Source organism: Hippocampus bargibanti, linkage group LG16 (genome assembly GCF_051943395.1).
Source record: "Hippocampus bargibanti isolate YZ-2025 linkage group LG16, ASM5194339v1, whole genome shotgun sequence".
Lineage (NCBI taxonomy): Eukaryota > Metazoa > Chordata > Actinopteri > Syngnathiformes > Syngnathidae > Hippocampus > Hippocampus bargibanti.
The window spans coordinates 6,893,703-6,915,210 of record NC_142749.1 but is presented as its reverse complement, the minus strand read 5'-3'; the positions used below and the strand labels follow the sequence as shown (position 1 = coordinate 6,915,210).

General features: G+C 40.6%; 1 protein-coding gene and 1 long non-coding RNA gene across 4 annotated transcripts in view; one reads left to right on the top strand and one right to left on the bottom strand.

The window, feature by feature from the left end:
- LOC148886227 (uncharacterized) overlaps positions 1-21,508 on the top strand; it is a 56,218-nt gene that overhangs the window by 696 nt on the left and 34,014 nt on the right. Inside the window, exons 3-4 of the long non-coding RNA XR_016117839.1 lie at positions 597-703; positions 9,147-9,217. This is a non-coding gene — a long non-coding RNA (uncharacterized LOC148886227). The remainder of the gene's footprint in view (positions 1-596; positions 704-9,146; positions 9,218-21,508) is intronic.
- The window catches only part of specc1 (sperm antigen with calponin homology and coiled-coil domains 1), a 57,365-nt gene continuing 38,153 nt past the window's right edge, over positions 2,297-21,508 (bottom strand). For 2 of the 3 annotated variants that reach the window (XM_089016941.1, XM_089016943.1), the window contains 3 exons: positions 8,446-8,562; positions 6,665-6,724; positions 2,298-3,184 (listed from right to left, as the gene is read on the bottom strand). In XM_089016941.1, the coding sequence (XP_088873067.1) occupies positions 3,095-3,184; positions 6,665-6,724; positions 8,446-8,562 (267 nt within the window). In that variant the 3' untranslated portion in view covers positions 2,298-3,094. Of the gene's footprint in view, positions 3,185-6,664; positions 6,725-8,445; positions 8,563-21,508 lie in introns of all 3 variants that reach the window. The other variant, XM_089016942.1, reaches the window with a different exon arrangement.

The following is a 21,508-nucleotide window of genomic DNA, read 5'->3' as shown; positions in this document are numbered from 1 at the left end:
AAGCCTTAAAACTACACACAACATACCTTATTCTATGTGTAATAAATGTGCTATTGTATTGTAATGAAATAAATACACTGCATCGTATCATAAAGTCACTTTATTTACATTTGTGATGGTCATTTATGGCTTGATGGAATGGCCTTGGAGGTCGAAGATCAAAGGGAATTGCTGTTTGGAAAGAGAGGCGCATTACACGAGAATTAAAGAAATAAACTGTGCTGTAAAATAAAGTTTTATTTACATTTTTGATGACCGTTGATGGCTTATGGGAGGAGAGTCACCTTCCATAAGGACTGTTGGTAACTTAACCTCTGGTGCTGTTCGGTCGTGTGCTTCCGCCGAAGATCACTCCGCCAGCCGTGGTGAGTGTGTATTATGAAAATAGTGCTTATTATAAGGTTTAATTTTCATAAATTTGACGTTTGTATGATGAAAAGTTTGTAAGTTAAGGTGTTTGTAAGTTGAGGTCTGTAAGTTGATTATTATTATTCCTGTCACTAGGCATCATCGCCTCAGACATGTTTCTCTGTGCAGGGCGGGGTGCCAGGCTGTTGTAACAAAAACAATAATGGCATTTTATGTACAATTCACAGAGGGTACTGGCAAAGGATGGAAACCTGATAAGCCGAGAGAAGCACTTGAAAACGGTCCGAGTGAGCTACAACAGCACAACACACAAATGTTTCAGGTCTCGACGAAGGTAGGCAGTGATATTTTGTGCCCACCTTATTTGTGTTACACTCATCTTGGGACAGTTTTTGGTGTTGCTCCCAATGAAATGCCGGTGTAAATGTGTGCGTGTGTGGTAACCGGTAGATCGTAGGAGATTGATGGAAAAATTGATTTTCGGTCAAAAAGGTCAACCCCCCCCCCCCCCCTTGATTTTATTCGAACGATGACCCCTGTGCCTTTTACGCAGGTGAGCCTTATATGTGAAGTAATATTGAGTCTCAGGTCAGGTCTCACAACTACTACTCACAGCCACATGCTCTATTTCCTGCTGTAGAAAAAGTAGTGCGTAACCCCAGCCTCTACTCTAGCGCCTTGTAATGTGGGTGTGCCTTATATTTGGAAAACTTTTGGATTGGATTGGATATGCCTTTATTAGTCTCACAGTGGAGACATTAACATTTCACAGCAGCAAAGTGATTAAAGGAATGAAAGGGAATAAATAAATGTTAGGGATAGCTAACTGGAACAGCCAGATTTGGCAGATGGGTGCTGACACGCATTTAACAGGATTGAATGTGATGTTGTTGTTTGAATGTATGGTTTCATTCATGACGGGATACGATTGAAAAGCACGACGTCGGGCGCCATTCCCGACTTTGTTCAGGTTTTGGTTTTTCTTGCGGGGGGTGGGGAAGGGGTGCCAATACAGCGCTGGTCAGACCTCTGGCAAGGTTTTTCCCACAGAGAGGGCAGCATTTGCCTTTTGTACAACTGCCTCCAATTCAATCTCAGATAACTCGAAACCCATGTAATTTAGGAATTACCTTTTTTTCTGAAGAAAGAAGAGAGTCTAAGGTTTCTTATGCTGCATTGAATGTTTATGTAGTCCTAAAACCTAATATTCTGTGGGTCCTTTGAATTTGAATGAAAATGACAAAAACCCTGGCACTGGTGTGGACACATTTTTGCACATCATCTGGTAGTGAATGAGTTAATGTTTAAAAAAAATTGTCACTTGAAATTGATGTGTAGAATTTTTGTACAATACGTGCATCTGTACCCGGAGTTTTGCAAATTAGATTCGATGGATTTAGTGATACAAGTTATTCCCCATGCGCGATCATATAAAAGTGCATTGTTTCATGTTAGCTCCCAGGATGATTAATCATGTTGCGTCAGGCTACATGCCGCCAGCTCCTGATTAAAAAAGAAACACAAAACAATCTTTGTCCAGTCTCAAAAAACTCTTCGAATACATGTACGCTCTATTTTCCCCGCATACTCGCTCATTTCTTATTATTTTTGGTTTCAAGCAGAGCTTTGGAAACATATTTTTATTGTGATTTCTGTTTTCTCAGTAAGAGCAGTTTTGGAAGTAGGAAACTATTTTGGGTGACAAAACTGCTTCTTTTTTACCTTTGTAACGGTACAAATAAGTATTTAGCCTCTACTTTTTTTTACACTCAAGTCAATGAATCAATCCTTTTATCAGTCTTTTTTTAAACACTAGTATTTGTATTTCCACTCAAGTGCAGTGTCTACTCACCTTATCACAAGAAGCCTTGAACAAAAAACAAAAAAAAGTCAATAAAATTTCTCAGCAAAGTAGGTAAGCAATTTGTGCTTTCGTCACTGTTGGAACATTGAGCTGCTTTAAATGAGTATTAATAAGTAATACAAATTGACACAGCTTTATTTATGCAACAGCTCTTAAAATGAATAAACACATAAGTTTTTGCCCATGAGTTCACTTCACAGGATGCACGTAAATAAACAAATGGTTCACTTCCAAAGCGACGTGGGAAAAAAAATTGTGACTATTCCAAGTTACACATGGCAGCATGTCTGGCAAAATATTGTACAAGCAGCCAAATTTCCAATGATTCCTTGTTGTTCAACATCCAGCACAAGTAGATGACACTTTAAAAGCACCGTAATCTACACTTTCACATGCATCATTTGGCACAACATTTGAAAGTCAAGGACCACGTTGAATATATATTTTTAAAAGGTAGGAAAATATACTAAAAATGTTTGGCTTTCGGGAGGGACAAGAATATCACAACGAGTCTGAGATGCAATGCATTTTCAGCACCTTGTGAAAGAAGAGTTAAAAAACACTAAACAGGTAGACATGTGAATTCCAAAATCTAAGTTAATTGAAATGCAAGGGTTAAAATGCACTTCAGAGTCACCTGAAAGTTTCACCCGGGGAAAAAAAGTGGACTTTGCTTTCACACTATCTCTTCAACTTTGCCACTTTTCGCTTGTAACAGTAGAAATATGCAACAAGACCACATTGTGGTTGAACGTGTTGCAGTAGAAAGCAACTGCTGTGAAATAGATGGGTCTAAGTGTCCGGCACTGATCAGGAGGTGAGGAGAGTCTGTCGGGAAGGCGAATGGAGTGCAGATGCCAGTCAGGTCTCAAAGTACTTGTAGATTTGAGAGACGTACTGCATGACGCTCTGCCAGTCGGGCCGGTCAGTCTTCATTAGCTCCTCAATGTTCTGCTCAGAGGAAAGAAACACACATGCAACATCAGATTTTGATCTGTAGTTATGCACTTTTCTGCATTTTTCTGCCGCTTTGCAGAAATGAGAATACTGTACGCCTCGAAAGAATGTCACCAACAACATTGCTATCATCCGACAACACCGCGAGTCTCACAAGACTTAAGTTGACAGTAAAAATACAAAAACAACAATGGACAAGCGCAGTTGCACACAGTCGTGTATTGCTTTTTCATTTCTTTAACAGCCGTGGTGAACTCAATGTTCTCCTCCTGACTGCCTGATCCAAAGGAAGCTTTGTGTGGGTTTTCTCTGATTACTTTCTGCATTCTAAAAGTCTGTCACAAGTGCTCTAGAAAATAGACAAAGGGCACTTGTTGTATACAACACTTAGGTAAAAATGTTATTTAAAGCCTGTCCATAGGGTGAAATTAAGGTTTTATCGTGGCGACATCTCCTGCAAGAAAAATGGATTCCAAATTTAATCAAAGCCTCTTACGTTCAGTTGTAAAGGTTCCCACTGCATTAAGTTCGACAAGAAAAAGATGAACGCTTCCAATCTTGCCGCCAGATGCACACCCAAAACAACAACAAAAGAAAGTGAAGTGTGGTCAAGACTCAAGATGGAACATTCTTTTACAATCCGCAATCCTCATGCGGGTCCTTCTGCATCTTGCAGATGAATGCACAATAAACGAGCTGTTTATTTGACTCCTTTTTGGACTGAGTTGAAATCACTTTCACAAGTTGTATGGCGTACCCGGAAACAAAATATCGCTTTTTCCAGAGTGATAAAGTAGAATTTAGAAATTACGCCCCCTGCCCGCTGAAAATAAGACATATACAACATAGCTGCATTATCAAAATAAAATAAAATCGATGTGGAAAATACACATCGGAACTTCTGGTCAATTCGGCTTCAAAAGTAGCCAGCCAGCCATCACAAATTCACAAATTTACATTGTTGGCATTTTATGCTTGGAATGCGGCAGGTTGCCTTTCTGCTGTCAAACACATGAGAGAGGACCCCGCTCGCGTCGTCCCGATAAGATAAATTTGGATGTCTTGAAAGAATTCAGACTAAACAGTTGGGCGGAAGCATTCAAGACTGTTGTGGAAGATACCGGTAAGATGATAAAATAGCAGCATGTGGTCCATTTAAAGTTGAACTCATTTTAGCAATTATTTTCTGATGAACGGCTACTGAATAGGCATACGCTGCAGAGGACATTTTGACTCTGAAAATAATTGGGTGAAAAATAACCCAAGTATCAGTCTCAAAGGGCCCAACTGCTACCTGGTTGAATTTGACCCTTTCTAAAAATTGTATTTACATGTATTTGTTTTGTTCATTTATTCATTCATTCTATTGTTTGCTATTTATTTATTTATGGTTGTATTTATTCCATTGTTTGTTATTTATTTATTTATTTATTTGTCCACTTATTTATTGTAACTTTTTTTATGAAACATCAAATTCATGGGGTCAGTTTGTACAACCGACGTCTCCGGACAAGTTGTGTCCATAATTTGTAAAATGGCTTCAAATGACTTCTACTGCGCGTATTTTAATAAGATTCCACCGCATATAGTTATATTTTACGTTTTAAGACTCGCGCTGAATATTCAGGAAGTCTTGTTTTTGAGTTGGTGACGAGTCCGTACGTGATGTCACTGAAGGAACGCCCCTAAGCGAAAAAAGACGCATTTTAGCAGTCCTTCCATCACGTCAATGTATTTTGCTGTACTTGTTTGGTCTGGGGACCTCGTGTTGCACCCAAAAGCCGCCAGAAGGCCAGAAGAGGGCGTCCAAGCGCCATATAAGGAATTTATCAGCCTGTGGAAACGGAGGTGGCCACAGGAGGTCGCCATTTTGTGCCTCTTTTTTTGGTTGAGAGATTTCCCCCCAATGTTGCCTCAAAATGGCACAAATAAATTCTTTAATCGTATGCAAACATGTATGCTTTCCTCTTCAGAACTATTTGAATCATATTCATAACTGGATGTGTAACAAGATAGCGTATTCTTCGAATCTGAAGCCATTGTTTTGATTCACAAGCAATGCGAGAAGTCTTGGCGTGATGTCACGAACTGGGGGCGGGACTTTCTGAAAATTCCCAATTCGCAGCTCAATTTTTTGCAGATTTTGGACACTTTAAGTCATTTTTATTGGTGTTTTGCATTTGACTAAAAATATCATACATGAGTGTTTTGTGTATTTTAGATGCTATAAAACATTTTTCTTATGTCAGTTAGGAAACAAAAAAGTGACGTCGGTTGTCCTTTAAGTGTTTTTTTCTTTTCTTTTTTACTGAACTGTGTACATACTAAAAAAAGGTATGTTAGGGTGGGGCCAGCCAGGCATCTTCCTCAGCCAGGGTGCTCAACATCTCGCACCTGAGGCTCGCCTGCTAATCACTCACCTGTAGCTCAGCGGAATCATTAGGGATGAGATAAGTTGGTTCCCACATTGTCCTCGCTACATGTTTGTGCTGCAACTTCACGCAGCGAGCTTTGGTAAGCATCGCCTGAAGTTTTATTTTCCTGTGCAGATACCCTTGGGGGACTCCTCGTGCTTCTCCCTTGAACTTTAAGTAAACCTCAGCTTGATTTTTTTTTCCCGACTTGACTTTCTCAAGGCCAAAATAAACAACTGCAAGTTTTGGGCTAACACCGTTCCTGTGTGTTGACGTGTGACTCGGGTCACAAAAAAACCTGAACACGCTGGGTTGTTTTCAGAATGCAGCCAATGTTGGATTTGTGCACCCCGAAGAGGGTTGCCATTTTGGAATTTTGGGTTGTGTACTGAAGTTTAACTCATCCACGAATATATTTAGAAATCGAAAATATGACGTAGAGCACCATTCACAAATTTGTTCATTGTTTTTCCTTGCTTGGATGCCGATAAAGCTCTGGCCAGACCTCTGGCAATGTTTTTCCCTACCACAAGGAGGCAGCATTTCCCATGTTAGTGCTTTGTTCCAGCTTCAGCTATTGTTAAAGGGCTATCTAAACCAATACGTATGTATTGCATTGTATTTTGGACAGTCACCCTCATTTCAAGCTCCTATAACTCCAGACCCATATAACTTAGGCATTAACTCTTTTTTTTCCTAATGAAAGAAGAGAGTCTAACGTTTCTTGCGCTGCATTGAATGTTTATGTAGTCCTAAAACAAAATTTTCTGTGGGTCCGAGAATTCATGTGACAATGACGAAAACCCTAGCACTGGAGTGGACATATTTTTGCACGTTTGACAGTGAATGAGTGAAAGAAAATTCTGATTTTGTAGGTACAAGTGTTAGCTATTTCCCCTAATTTGGGTTACATTTAAACCTTTACTTAAAAAAAATAAGAGCTCGGACTATCCAGTAGTACAATCAAAGTACAATCAGGAGGCAAGTAGCCACGTAAAGCATCAGACAAATGTCGATTCCGAGTGACATTGATAAAATCATTTGTGTCATTCCAACTCACCAGGGAAGGTTTGATGCCAATACTTTCAGCAGCCTGAAAAGCCAGAGTCAGATTCCGGATCTGAATGAAAAGAATGAATCGCATTGTCACATTTACATGCTGCTCATCGGGTTGTAACAATAACACATGAAGCAGTCAAACAGTAAGATTGCATAGAGGTGTAAAAATGTATATAAAATATTTACATGGATGACATTTTGAGAAACATTTGGTCGATGCTTTCCAAAGGAAATTGGAACTGGACATCCTCTCATTCCCCTGTGGTACAGTCTCAAAAATTGGTTCCAACTCTCATTTTTAAAGAACAGGGTGGGGATGTATTTTTGGCAAATGACGTAATCTCATGTACCCGTACAAACACAACCTTTGAAAGTGTCCTGCAGTCTGTCTCGTGGTTTGCCCCGATTTGCCCCATAAACTGAAAAAAATGCAAGCCGCCAAATTTGTGATGGTTGCGTTCAAAACTAGCCGTCCCGTGTTTGGATGATCAAGTGCAGTCTGGCTGGAAAAGAGCATGTTTGCTTGTGACCTGCCTAAAACTTGAGGCCATCGATTACAATCCTGGGTAAAAAACATGGGATGATAAAGGGCGAGAGGGGCAGTAATGAGATTAGTAGAAGGACAGATTACACTGGAAAGAGCTGCTTGGCTGTTTGGGCCCCAGGGGTGAAGTCACTCAGCAAGAGTTATTAAAGTCAACTCCTGTCTATTGAATTATTCAGCACGGTGGCAGCGTCGTGTCTCCGTCATCTGCTTAATGTAACGCGAGTGACTCATTTGTCACTTAAAATGAATAAAGTGCAGCGGTTGGACATTTCTTTTAAAGCAGCAGACACAGGCTGCTCAGACCTTGTGACTAGCAAGGATTCCTTCAAACTATTAAAAAGTATAGTGGCTAACTTTATGAATGACTTATGTTGCGTGGTTTAACAGTGGGGAAATAAATAACGCCAAACGCCTGATTGAAGGTCAGAAGAGATTGATGAAACCCTCTGGATTTGGTACCGTATTTTCCGGTGTAAAAGGCGCACCCAAAAGTCTTGATTTTCTTCAAAAGATGACCCTGCGCCTTATACGTACGTTCACCTTATATCTGACATAATATTGAGCCACAACAGGTCTCGCAACTTCTGTCAGCAGCCACCCACTCCATTTCCCCCTGTAGAAGAAGTCGTGCGTAACCTCTACTGTGCACCTGTGTGGTGTGCCCTATATTTAGAAAACGTTTATATATTTATATTTTATATTTGGAAAAGTTCTTTTTTCCATTCATTGAAGGCGCACCTTACAATTTGGAGCGCCTTCTATCTGGATTTTTTTTAAAAAATACACCATTCAGTGGGTTATGCACTTTATATCCCGGGTGTGCCTTATATATTGGAAACTATGGTATTTTAATTTTTTTTTCTGGAATGATTCGCTTGTCAAAACTTCAAATCGGAAAGACCCTTTGTAAACTTGATGATGTTACAACTATGCATGATTGCTTCGCTTGTAAATGTGGAAGCCCGTGAGTCACAGATGACTGAATCCAACCAACTATGCAAAGGAGTCGCTATCTTTAAAGTATGTACAGTATGTACAGTAGATACACAGTATTTTAAAATACTGTCCATGTTATCTTTCACAGCAAGCCCCCCATAAAAATAAACAAATTTGAGCTTTTACACCACCATGCAATCGCCCACTATCGCCATGTATTAAGACGGCTGACTTTAAACATATGCAAGAGGGGAGAAAGTCAATCGTTGCCATGTGTGTGTCTATATGTCTTCCTGTACCTTATCTTGACTGATGAGTTCCTGGTAAGGGATGTGGGCGGGCAAATACGTGTGCAAGAGGGCACAAAATGCCAAACCATCACTCCAACTGCTGCTGAAGTTGGTCACATCAATATTCTGCACAAAAAAAATAAAGATGGAGGTCACAAAGATGAGAATAATCTGAAAGGTTTAAGGAGAAGCCATGAAAGCAGCTGTTCCAAAACAACAATACCTTTGATTCTTAACGCATTCACTGCCATACGATGTGCAATTATGTGCCCACTCCAGTGCCAGGGTTTTTTTTTGGTCATTTTCACTCAAATTGCAGGACCCACAAAATATTGAGTTTTAGGACTACACACACATTCAATGCAGTGTCGGAAACCTTAGACTCTCTTCTTTCATCAGAAAAAAAAGAGTTAAATCCTAAATTATGTAGGTTTGAAGTTATCTGAGCTTAAAATGGGGGCGGCCGTATCTAAAGCAAATGCTGGCCCCTCGTGGGAGGGAAAAACATTGCCAGAGGTCTGACCGCAAGAAAAAAAAGCCGGAACAAATTCAGAAATGGCGCTCCACGTCATGATTTGCATTTCCTGAATAAATTTGGGAACGGCGGTGATTGAGTTAATGGGACATGAATACTTTTTGTAGGATGTTGGCAGGATCTTCTCAGATCCTTTTTTTAAAATCTATGATGTGCTTTGTTATTTTCCTCTCAGTGACAAGGATGCGCAGAAGCATGTTGCGAGGCCATCTAAGCAGATGTCAGAAGCACAGTACAGGAATGAAGGTAAGGTGGCATTTTAATCATATTTCAGGCAGTTATGCGGGAATGAGATCAGGTACGGCGGTGACCGCGGTTCGTTCACTGTTACTGTCACCCTCATACTCCTTGATAGTTTTTTTCATTTTGTATTTGTGTGTATGAGCGGCAAGAATCGGGGATGTGAATATGTCTGTGAAACTGAGCCCCATTGTTTAACCGTCGAGGAGTTTTTATGTCTTCGAGTCAGTGCTGCAGCGTGGCGACAAGTGACACATTATTAGACGATTGTTTACAGACACTTTCAAGCTGCCGGTCATCCGTATGAACCCCGAGGTTCAGAGTCCAGATGATTTTCATTCCAAATATCTAATCAGAGGATTGATTCAAACCAGTGACTGCAGGCCAATTCAATTAGCCACCTGATTGGACACCAAATCTACACAGCTCCCCGGGGAACCAAATACAAAAACAACGTCTCTACTTTCAACCATGAATAATGCCTTAACTTGGAATGAGACATATTTGGTTTGCTCGGAACATCCCACTATCTTAAAAGAAACACATGACATGAGGTTTATCAAACAGAACATATAAGAGAAAGCCGGCGGCGCTTCAAAGTTAAATCCAGTGCAGTATATCCATCCATCCATCCATCCATCCATCCATCCATCCATCCATCCATCCATTTTTTGGAACTGCTCATTCAGCCTATCACGGCTGATTTTGGCCAAAAGTCAAGGTACACCCTTGACAGGTCAATCACAGGGCACTTATAAAGAGGGACAACATTTCCCACGGAAGCCGGCCATCTGAAATTGTCCACTATCAGCAGTGTTGGACAGTCACCAAATAGTTACTCACAGACTGTCGTACTTGTGCAGTTGGGAGGATAACATACTTTCCTGATGTAAAAGGGGTGTTGCCGGGGATGTCATTGATACATCCGGCCTTCAGTTTGCGCAGTGACCTCCTGCCATCAGTGCGCCGCAAGCAATGAAATCATGCTTCTGCTGTCCCTCACCGTGGCAACACTGTAATTTCAATATTGGTACTTCTAGGGCAGGGGTCGGGAACCTATGGCTCGCGAGCCATATATGGCTCTTTTGATGATTGCATATGGCTCGCCGATAAAACTAAAATATGTATTTACTTTTTCGTTTCGTCGTTTTTTTTCGCCGTTCATTTCCCGTTGGCGCTGCAGTTGGCGGAAAGCGCAGTTTTGATTGGATGACACTGACCTAGAATGGCCGAAAGCGCCATGTTGATTGGATGATAGTGGCCGTCATGTTGAAACAGGTAAACACCCCTTTAAATGAGCCCAACGAGTGCACTTCAGCGTGAATGCACCGGTGTGTGTGCAGGGAACCGCATCGGGTGGGAGTGAGCTGGGGGGTGACCCTCCTTGGAAGTGTGACAGCGGGCGTCTGCGGAAGTCTTCAAGCCGGCTTTCGATCACCGAATGCGGGCGTGCACGGGGGAATCTCGGCCTGTTCCTTTTGAGTGTGGCGACAGGCGAGTGTTTGAGCTCCAGCAAGACGGTGAGGAGAGAAAATGTTCTGATTCTAATGTTAAGCAGATTCCTTACTTACAGACAGTGTATTGTCGGTGTTCAAATACCTGACAATACACTGTCTGTAAGTAAGGAATCTGCTTAACATTAGTTATCAAGTAGACAGGATGAATTTAGTACAACGAATGTTCTGATTCTAATTTGCAATGAAACTACCATCGATGAAACAGTCGAATGTCAGTGACATTTTAACAAACCCCATGTTAACGTTAGCATTGACATACTTCTCCGAGAAGTAGATTGCAGATGGCAAGTGTGGAAGCTTATGAGCCGTGTGCAGGCTAACTAGCAGTAACTTCGCCTCTGGACCGGCAAATTGAATTTCATTCCGATCGTTTTACCAAACACGAGGAACGGAAAAACATTCATGTTAACGGTGAGTACTATCACAAAGTTATTTTAAATAATGCATTCGGATATTTTGTTGAAAAGTGTCCGCGCGTGTGCGCGCACGCACGCGAGCGTTTGTATGTGCGCGCGCGCGCGCGTGAGGCTCTCGCTGAAAAACATTTCTAAATATTTTACTTTTATGGCTCTCTTAGTCAAAAAGGTTCCAGACCCCTGTTCTAGGGTAATGATTAAAGTCATTGAAAATGTGTGTTGCTTACTGTTATGCATATTTGGGTATTTATATTTTACAAGCAAGTACATCTATACTTTTATATTGAACTCATCCGCTTGGACTTTTAACTCATTCAACGCCATTCCCGAATTTATTCGGGAATTGAAAAGTGTGACGTGGATGGCCATCCCCGAATTTGTTCGGGTTTTGTTTTTTCTTGCAGGCGGTGCTGATAAAGCGCTGGTCAGACCACTGGCAATGTTTTTTCCGTTCCACCAGCGGGCAACATTGGTGTTTTGTCCAAGTTAGTTTGTTAGAGCTTCAGCTGTTGTTAAAGCGCTATATAAATCAATATGTATTGTATTTTTTTGTACAGCCAACCCCATTTCAAGGTCGCATAACTCCAGACCCATATAAATTAGGAATTAACTCTTTTTTTTTCTGATGAAAGAAGATCGTCTAAGGTTTCTAATGCTGTACTGAATGTTTACTGTAAGTAGTCTTAAAACTTAATCTTCTGTGGATCCTGCAATTTGAGTGAAAATGACAAAAACCCTGGCACCGGAGTGGACACGTTTTTGCACATCGTCTGGCAGTGAATGAGTTAAAAGCAAGTACTTCTATACTTTGATTTTTAACTTATCCGCTTTTACATTTTATTTGGATAGCATTTGACCATTAGAATCTTTACTTTAACTCCAGTACGATTGCTGTGCACTTTATCAGAAGCTTCCTTAAAAGGTAAGCATTTATTTTTAAAACCCTAGTGAGCCTCACATGGGCTGGACGAATGTGTGTGATTTCCTCATTTTCTACGCTCTCTTCTGGTGATATGATGTCATGACGGATTTATTTAAAACGTCCATTTGAATTTTGACAGCTTGTCAAGGCAAAGATCACAGATGACAAAAGTCTTAAACACAAGGGCAACAAACAGATTGTGTACATTATAGGAATAGGATTGCAGTACTTTAAAATCCAGACAGAATTGGAAGAATGAGGAAATACGCTTGGTCCATATTTGAATGTGTGCTTTTGTGTCACATTAAGTTCATCAAAAGCAAACAAGAACACTTTGCTATCATGCACTACGTAACCTAACAAACAACACGATAAGATGCTCACTGGAGAAACCGCCTTGCGTAAAATGCTTCATTAGTACAATATTTCAGGCATCACATCCAATGCCCTGAAATTGATGGGAATGTACCGTCTTTTCTGGTGTATAAGGCGCACCCAAATGCCTTAATTTTCTTCAAAAGATGACTCTGCGCCTTATACACATGTGCGCCTTATATGTGAAGTAATATTGAGCCACAACAGGTCTCACTACTATTTTTAGCAGCCACCGACTCCATTTCCCCCTGAAGAAGTAGTGCGTAACCCCAGCCTCTACTGTAACGCCTTTATAATGTAGTGCGCCTTATATCTGTAAAACTTTTATGTCTTTATATAACTTTTCTGCGGTCGTGGCGGGCTTCGTGACCTAAAACGATCCCATCTCGCTGCCTCTGTAGCCCGGTGTAGGTGTGTTCGGGTGACAGACACATGAGTCGAGATTAAAGGTTTGTGACTATGGAGACACAAATAGATGATGACAATGAAACAGATGAGGTGGCGGCACGTGTGCGTGTATGTGCTTGTTGCGGTGGACTGAAACGATGGCCTGCAGTGGGCGGGGATAATAGAGGCTAGCGGTGGTTGTCGAGTTTTGAGAGAGTGGCATGCATGTTAAAACAGCAGTAGACAAGAGCAGCTGGCTGGGAGCCATCTGGCAGTGAATGAGTTAAAAGCAAGTACTTTTATACTTTTATTTTGAACTTATCCGCTTTTACATTTTATTCAGATAGCATTTGACCATTCGAATCTTTACTTTAACTCCAGTACGATTGCTGTGCACTTTACTGAAACGATGGCCTGGAATGTGCGGGGATAATAGAGGCTAGCGGTGGTTGTGGAGTTTTGAGAGAGTGGCATGCATGTTGAAACAGCAGTAGACAAGAGCAGCTGGCTGGGAGCCGGCTCAGAAAAGCAAACAGGGCATCAAGCGACAGGAAGCGTCTCGCTTGCCACAAAAGGCAGAGCCGTGGATTTATTTATTTATTTGTTTGTTTATTTTTCCTCCGGGCTCAGTAGAGAGAAGAAAGGGGATTGCTCACAGAGAGGACTTGTACGGAGAAGAAGAGCAAAACTTGTTCAAGTTGCTTGGGGGCCTTTGGTTCATCGATTTTTTTTTTTTTTAATAGTTCATGAAAACTAACACACACAATAGTGTGTTGAAGTTACTGAATTGTATTTTTTCCTCTGGCTGTACTAAATAGAATTATCTGGATTTAGATGAACTATATCTTTTAAATTAGCTGTCACTGTATAGGCCACTTAAAAAGGTGTCTGGATTCCGATGATTTTATTTTGCACACCCACTTGATGAAATGAAATTCAATTCAACCCAGCTTTTTCCCCATATAACATCCAAATTCAATTTTGTTTATGAAATACAACAAGTGGAGGAAAAAAAGACTAAAACCACATCTTACCTTTAAGACTAACTAAACTTAACTGTAATTATGTATTGCTGTATGTCTGTGCAGAAGAAATTGAACCTCATCTTATTAACCGATATTAAGAGATTTTGTATAGCACTTCACATATACAAAATAAATAAAACTATGAACAAATGCCAACCGATCGCTTTCAAAAACGAGAATCAAAACTGACTAACCCATGCTCAAAAATACTTGAAACTAAATGGAATAAAATGTCAGAACAAGAAATGGAGAAATAACTATCATAAACTCCTCCAAAACTATAATATTATACAATACAATACATACGAATTTATACAGCGCTTTCACAACAGCTGCAGCTGTAACAAAGCGCTTCACATAATAGTCAACATAAAGCAAAATAATAAACACAACAGTAACATAAAAACATGGATAATTGCGCAATCTAAACAACTTTCCCCATATGCTGACATCAGAAAAACGTTTTATAGCATCTAAAAAACACACAGTATGATACTTTTATTCAAATGCAAAACACCAATAAAAATGACTTAGTGTCCAAAATCTGCAAAAAATTGAGCTGCGAATTCGGCATTTTCAGAAAGTCCCGCACCCAGTTCGTGACGTCACGCCAAGACGTCTTGCATTTCTGGAGAATCCAAACAATGGTTTCAGATTCTGAGAATATGCTTTCTTTTTACACATCCAGTTATGAATATGATTCATATGGTTCTGAAGAGGAAAGCATACATGTTTGCAATCGATTAAACAATTATATGTGCCATTTTGAGGCAACATTGGGGGAATATCTCTCACTCAAAAAAAAAAGAGACACAAAATGGCGACCTCCAGTGGCCACCTCCGCTTCCACAGGCTGATAAATTCCTTATATGGAGCTTGGATGCCCTCTTCTGGCGGCTTTTGGGTACAACACGGTTCTCAGACCAAACATGCACAGCAAAATACATTGACGTGATTGAAGGACTGCTACAATGTGTCTTTTTTTCGGTCAGGGCTCGGTCCTTTCATGACATCACGTACGGACTCGTCACCAACTCAAAAACAAGACTTCCTGAATATTCAGCGCGAGTCTTAAAACGTAAAATATAGCTATATGAGGGGGAATCTTTTTAAAATCCGCTCAGTAGAAGTCATTTGAAGCCATTTTACAAAATAACTTGTCCGGAGACGTCGGTTGTCCTTTATGTTCAAAACAAAAATATCACCCAGGTGGCCATACAAAAAGCTAACTAAAATAGATGTAGCCTGCTTAATAATACAGGCACACTTTTAAACCATATTGGCTACTGATTCGAACGAAAAAGAAAACCGCAACCATAAAACAGAGTACCGTAATTACTCTACGTAGTTTAGTGCATGGATACATGCCTTTTAATCGGCGGGGCCTAAAGGCTTGCATATGATCCTAGTGTGTCTTCAATGTGTTCATTGTGTTTGGGTTTACCTGTTTCCCTTGACATTAACAAACAGTAAGTCAAGATACCACCACGTACTGTTATGATACTGAGCTATTGATGGCAGATGTACAAATGTAAATAAAAATTGCTGGAAAAGGCCGCATATAAATTGTGACATGCATTCTATTTTATTTATTTATTTTTTTTTAGCCGTCACACTAAAAGGATGAACACAGGAGACATCAGCTTGAGAGGCTCATGTTTCCTGTCAGACAATCACTTTACCTCACCGCCACAAGCACAACAATAGTGACCAGCGAAAAATAAAAATATTTTTTAAAAAAAGGAAGGACGCTCGAATCGTAAAATAGTAGTACAGTGAAACCTCAATTTACGAACTTAATTGGTTCCCAGACAGGGTGTGTAAGGCGAAAAAAAAAAAAAAATCCATAGGAAATGGGAATAATCCGTTCCCGGGTTTTCATAAAATATAGTTTTTAACTAAATAAGCCTTAAAACTACACACAACATACCTTATTCTACGTATAATAAATGTGTTATTGTATTGTAATGAAAGAAATACACTGCATTGTGGGTTTTTTTCGGTCCCATCATAGTAAAATTATCAGCAAAAAGCTCCACGTAGGCGATCGACGTGTGCATTCAATGAGAGGGGGTGTGCAAAGTAGCGCCGGCTGGAGCGCTGTTCGGTCGTGTGCTTCCGCCGAAGATCACTCCGCCAGCCGTGGTGGGTGTGTATTATGAAAATAGTGCTTATTATAAGGTTTAATTTTCATAAATTAAAGGTTCTTAAGACGAAAAGTTTGTAAGATAAGGTGTTTGTAAGTTGAGGTCTCACTGTACAAGAAATGAAGGTCATAAAGGTTGATCCCTTTGTGGCACTCTAATATCCAATATTGTTGTATTACGATATGAAATGTTTTCATCACAACTTTCTATGCACTATAACTTCATAACAATCAGAAACATCGGCCCCCTCTTTAACTCTTCATTTTAAAGGACAACCGACACCATTTTTTTTGTTTCCTAACTGACATAAGGAAAACGTTTTATAGCATCTAAAATACCCAAAACACACAGACTGATATTTTTAGTCAAATGCAAAACACCACTAAAAATGAGTTAGTGTCCCAAAACTACTTCAAAATGCCCTCGGAGATGCCGGGTTTCAGAAGGTCCCGACCCCTTGTTTGTCACGTCACACCAGGACGTCTTGCCTTGCTCTAGAATCAAAACAATGGCTTCAGATTTGGAGAAGATGCTTTCTTGTTACTCATCCAGTTATGAATATGATTCAAATAGTTCTGAAGAAGAAAGCATAAATGTTTGCAATGGATTAAAGAAGTCCTCCGGTCTCAATTCGAGCCATCAGGACTCCAATGTAGCATCCCAGAAAATGCACAAGATGGCGCCCAAGCTTCGTTGGAATTTGTGTCAACTAGTATCAAATAGTAATCTTGGTGCAACACACAAGGATTCACCATCGCATTATTTATGTTTTCCTTCTAATTTCGCCATCAACACGGATCAACACGAAGTTTTCAGACCAAACAAAGTACCCAAAATGCATTGTGTGTCACTTTCTTGGTCAGGGGCGTTCCTGACGTGATGTCACGTCAGTAATCGTCACCAACTCGAAAACAAGACTTCCTGAATCTTCACTGCAAGTGTTAAAATGTGAAATATAGCTATATGCCGTCGGGTCTTTGTAAAATACGCTCAGTAGAAGTCATTTGAAGTGATTTTACAAATTATGGACACAACTTGTCCGGAGGCGTCGCCTGTCCTTTAAGTACGCCTGAACTCTCCTTTTCACAGCCAAATCCAAGAGTCAATGAATCTCCACTTGGCGTCAGTCTGGCAAAACATCGAGGGGAGCCACTCGGCAAGATCCTGGACCTGTTTTTGTATGAGATGTTAATCTGCTCTTCAGGAAACATTTGATATAATTCAATTGTCTTTGAATTACTTAGCACAGCATTTCCTGCTATTGTTATAATGGCCTTATTTGACAGAAGCAGCGGTTTCAATACTGACTCAGCACGTCTCGAACTTTGCCGGTTATTTATGATGCATTTACACCAGTGACCCAGATTGCTGCTCTCTTACTCTATTCTTGCGTTCCTAAAGTGGCGACAGGTGAACTATAATGGACCTGTGCTCAGTTTGAATGAACAAAAAAATAAATCAACAAATAAAATTAAAAAGGCAGCAAGTTTTTCGATGGATAAGCGCCTGCTTCCTAACTACTGTTTGGGTGCTCTTGCGAAAGGCCTCTTCTCCAGCAGAAAGGTCAAGTGTTGGTGTTTCTCTTTCACTCTCTGTGTGTGATCCGTGTAGAAGTAGCCATTTCCCTTCAAGGGGTTATCATCAGTATAATAAATTACATTTACATAAGTGATTGAACGTTGTTTTTTCATCGGGTGTCTGATCTCCATTCCTTCCACTCCTGGGGGGTCCGTTCCTGTGTTTCTACGGGTTTGTGTGTCCGCGCGTGAGTGTGTGAGAGAGACAACCGTTTCCCAGAAAGGGGCCGGATGAGCTCTGCTCTGAAAGGCCCAGCTGGGTCTAACATTTCGAACCTTTGCTCATTGTTCCCATCTTAAACAAATAGCGCCTTTATTTTTGTTTAGCCTGTATGGTTAATGAGAAAACGCATCTGTCGTCTAAAACGGGACATCAAAGTCGCCTGATAAATATCAAGGAGACAAATGTGTATTCCAGGAAGCGCGCCAAACAACAATCACGTCGGGCATCACGCTTTTGTGGTAGTAGCAATGTCAAATTGAGATGGGCAGTGTTATCCTTCTCTTGATTAAATGATTGTGAAGTCAGGGCAAATATGCAAAGAGCAAAATTTGAAGGAATTAATTATTGTCATGAAAATTATTCATGATGATTGTTATCACAAACCAGTGAGAAAATTATTGTCATCACGAACCAGTTAGAAAAATGACTATGACTAAAAATGTTGCTCTCATGCATTAAGGCAGAGACATTTTACTCAAGAATCTCAAAGTGCATCCCAAAAAGTGGGTGCAGACATTGATGATGTACCTTTGGCCATTTGGTGGGAAAACATTAAGCGGTTGTGATTGTCACTACACGTCACTGGTATTGAGATAAGTCCAAGATGGCGCCCGAGTAGGCAGCCATCAGCAAGTGTTTTCACGAGCCTTGCTTTTGTTGTTGTTTTGTGTTTTCTTTTGTCACTTTGAGTTGTACGTCATGTGGAACAGATACGGATTGTTTGTCAGCATTTTTGGCCACGACATTCATCAAGGAGGAGACTGCTGAGCGGTTGCGTCTTTTCGCCAGCACAAATGTGCCAGCACTGTTTTTGATGTGGGAGGAATGTCGCCGCCATTTTACTGTCATCGATGGACAGCTCTGGGGCGATTGTGCTTTTTTGTGACTGTAATGGGCAGCATTTTATGTTGCCATGCTATGTTCAGGGGAAATGTTGATGCTGTTGGACAGTCTGCAGCGCCAATGCGTATGTGGAACTGTCGCGGCTTGGACTTGAAGTGGATTTACGTGGGACAGGATATGTGAGACAGTCTTTTTTTTGTCAATGGATGCTACAGCTTTGTGTTTGCTTTCAACATTTAGCTTGTTGCAGATGTGCACATTTCACCATGACGTCCCTGATCCACTGGAGAAAAGGACACTTTGATCCTCTCCTCTTTCATCTAGAACTGCTTCATACAACAAAGAGGGTGCAGAAAGTGCTTAAGATTGAATGCATGTGTCTTTGTGCTATCATATTATTTTGTTATTTAGTTTTTTGCTGTTGTTTTGACTTCAAGATGGCGTCGCGTGAGTGGCTGCCTTTACAGCAGCTCTTGTATTTTGTTTTTCTACTTCTTCCTTTCCTCTTACTTTTATCACATTGCTGCTGTGAAAAGTACATTTTTCCACTGCAAGACTAATAAATGTGAATCCAATCCAATACATTGACATTGAGTCACAACGTTATTTGTAGTCCCAAAAAAACAGGTCTGTGTTTTTATGAAAAAAAAACTAAAAACTAAGTTCTGTGTCAACCTCAGACTCAAGGTGCTAATAATCTCTTTAGCATTCCCAATTTCCTGCAAGCCCCCCCCCCCCACCCCTGCAGCATTATGACCTTCTTTTGGGCAGCGTCAATCAGAGCAGCCGGTTCAAGAGCCGCACTCATCGATCTGTGGCCACATATCGCTCCCACTTATGAACACACTCGTCTAAATTCACCCGAGGCGCAGCGCAATGCATGATTTATAGCACGTAGGCTATTGTCTATCCTTTCATGTTTTTTTCTTTTTTTCTGCTCCCAAACACATTTGGTAAATAAGCATGCGTGTTTGCACAGCCCCATGTAAGATGATAGGACACAATCAGTTCACAAGCGCCGCTGTGCTCCCTGTTCCTCTTATGATGACACACACACACTTACCGGTATGTGTCCTGCTCCATTATTTGATGTATGACATCACACTTTGTATGCAGATATAATCACGCAGACTCGCTTTGTACATCACCACACACAAAAGCTTACGTTTCCCGTTGCACTTAGCAATTAGGCTCCTGTTTGATGGAAAACTTTGCCCACAGCACGATTGTTCGAGCAACTGATGCAGCACTGACCCCTTGTTGGTTTTTGTCTCATCTTCCCTACCGCCGCTTTCCTGTCAGATGCGTGTGTCATGATACCTTTGGTCCAGTAGGGATGAACGATTTTGAAAAAGTCGTGCAAATTGTGATTTCTGTTCTGACTTCTATTCCTCATTGTTCGTATCCTTTATTGCTCATTTTTGAACCGTCTCAGATCAACATTGCGTGTTTCTGCGGGAACCTGTGCAAATATATTGGAAACACAGTCTGTAACATGCACTGTCCCAGTGATCCATTCAAGGGACAGCAGTTACTGCACTGGACAATTTATAACATCGTGCCTTTACACCACAGGTGTCAAAGTCAAGGCCACAACATTTTTCAGACCACAAAAGCAAATCAAACTTGTGAAATTCCATGATGCCTGCTGAAGTCTGACGTAATTGTCCCACGTAATCCACAATAAGTTATTTTATTTTTACATCAAATTTGAAAACTAGTTATTCGTCAATTTGTCGCGCGCTCTAGATGTAATATGTGGAGGGGATTAAACATTCTAATGGCTTCCCCAAGTTCATAACAACCCCCGACAGGAAACCGTAACTACAATGTGGCCCGCAGCATAAATGATTTGACACCTATGCTTTACAGGGTGCATGAAAGGGGTTAAAATACAATTTAAAAACTAAATTTTATTAGTTAGCACAGTTTCAGGAATTCCACTATTGTCCTTGATTTGAAATGTAACAGTAGTAAATATCAAATACATTTTAGTACCGTATTTTCCGGTGTACAAGGCGCACCGGACTATAAGTCATACACACCTTCAATGAATAAAATAAGTTTTCCAAATATAATGTATAAATATATCTGAGTTCTCCAAATATAAGCACACCAGATTACAGTATAACTACTGCAGTTGAGACTGGTTACATTTTATATATCCCAGCATAGACTGCGCACTACTTCTACTACAGGGGAAAATGAAGTCGTGGCTGCTGACAGTAGTTGCGAGACCTGTTGTGGCTCAATATTACTTCGCATATATGGCGCACCTGCGTATAAGGCGCAGGGTCATCTTTTGAAGAAAATCAAGGCTTCTGGGGGTACCTTATACACTGGAAAATACGGTAGATATGGGTCAAGTCTGTTGTAAGAGAACTTCAGTTTTAAACTGTACAACCTCCGACATGTTTAATTTGTTGTTGTATATTTTAAGTCACTTAAGGACAACCGACGTCTCCAGACAAGTTGTGTCCATAATTTGTAAAATGGCTTCAAATGACTTCTACTAAAATTCCACCGCATATAGCTATATTTTACGTTTTAAGACTCGCGCTGAATATTCAGGAAGTCTTGTTTTTGAGTTGGTGACGAGTCTGTACGTGACGTCACTAAAGGAACGCCCCCAGACCGAAAAAAAGACATTGTAGCAGTCCTTCGATCATGTCAATGTATTTTGCTGTATTGTTTGGTCTGAAAACATTGTGTTGCACCCAAAAGCCTCCAGAAGAGGGTGTCCAAGCTCCATATAAGGAATTTATCAGCCTGTGGAAACGGAGGTGGCCACATGAGGTCGCCATTTTGTGCCTCTTTTCTGGTGATCGTTTTTCCCCAATGTTGCCTCAAAATGGCACGGAATAC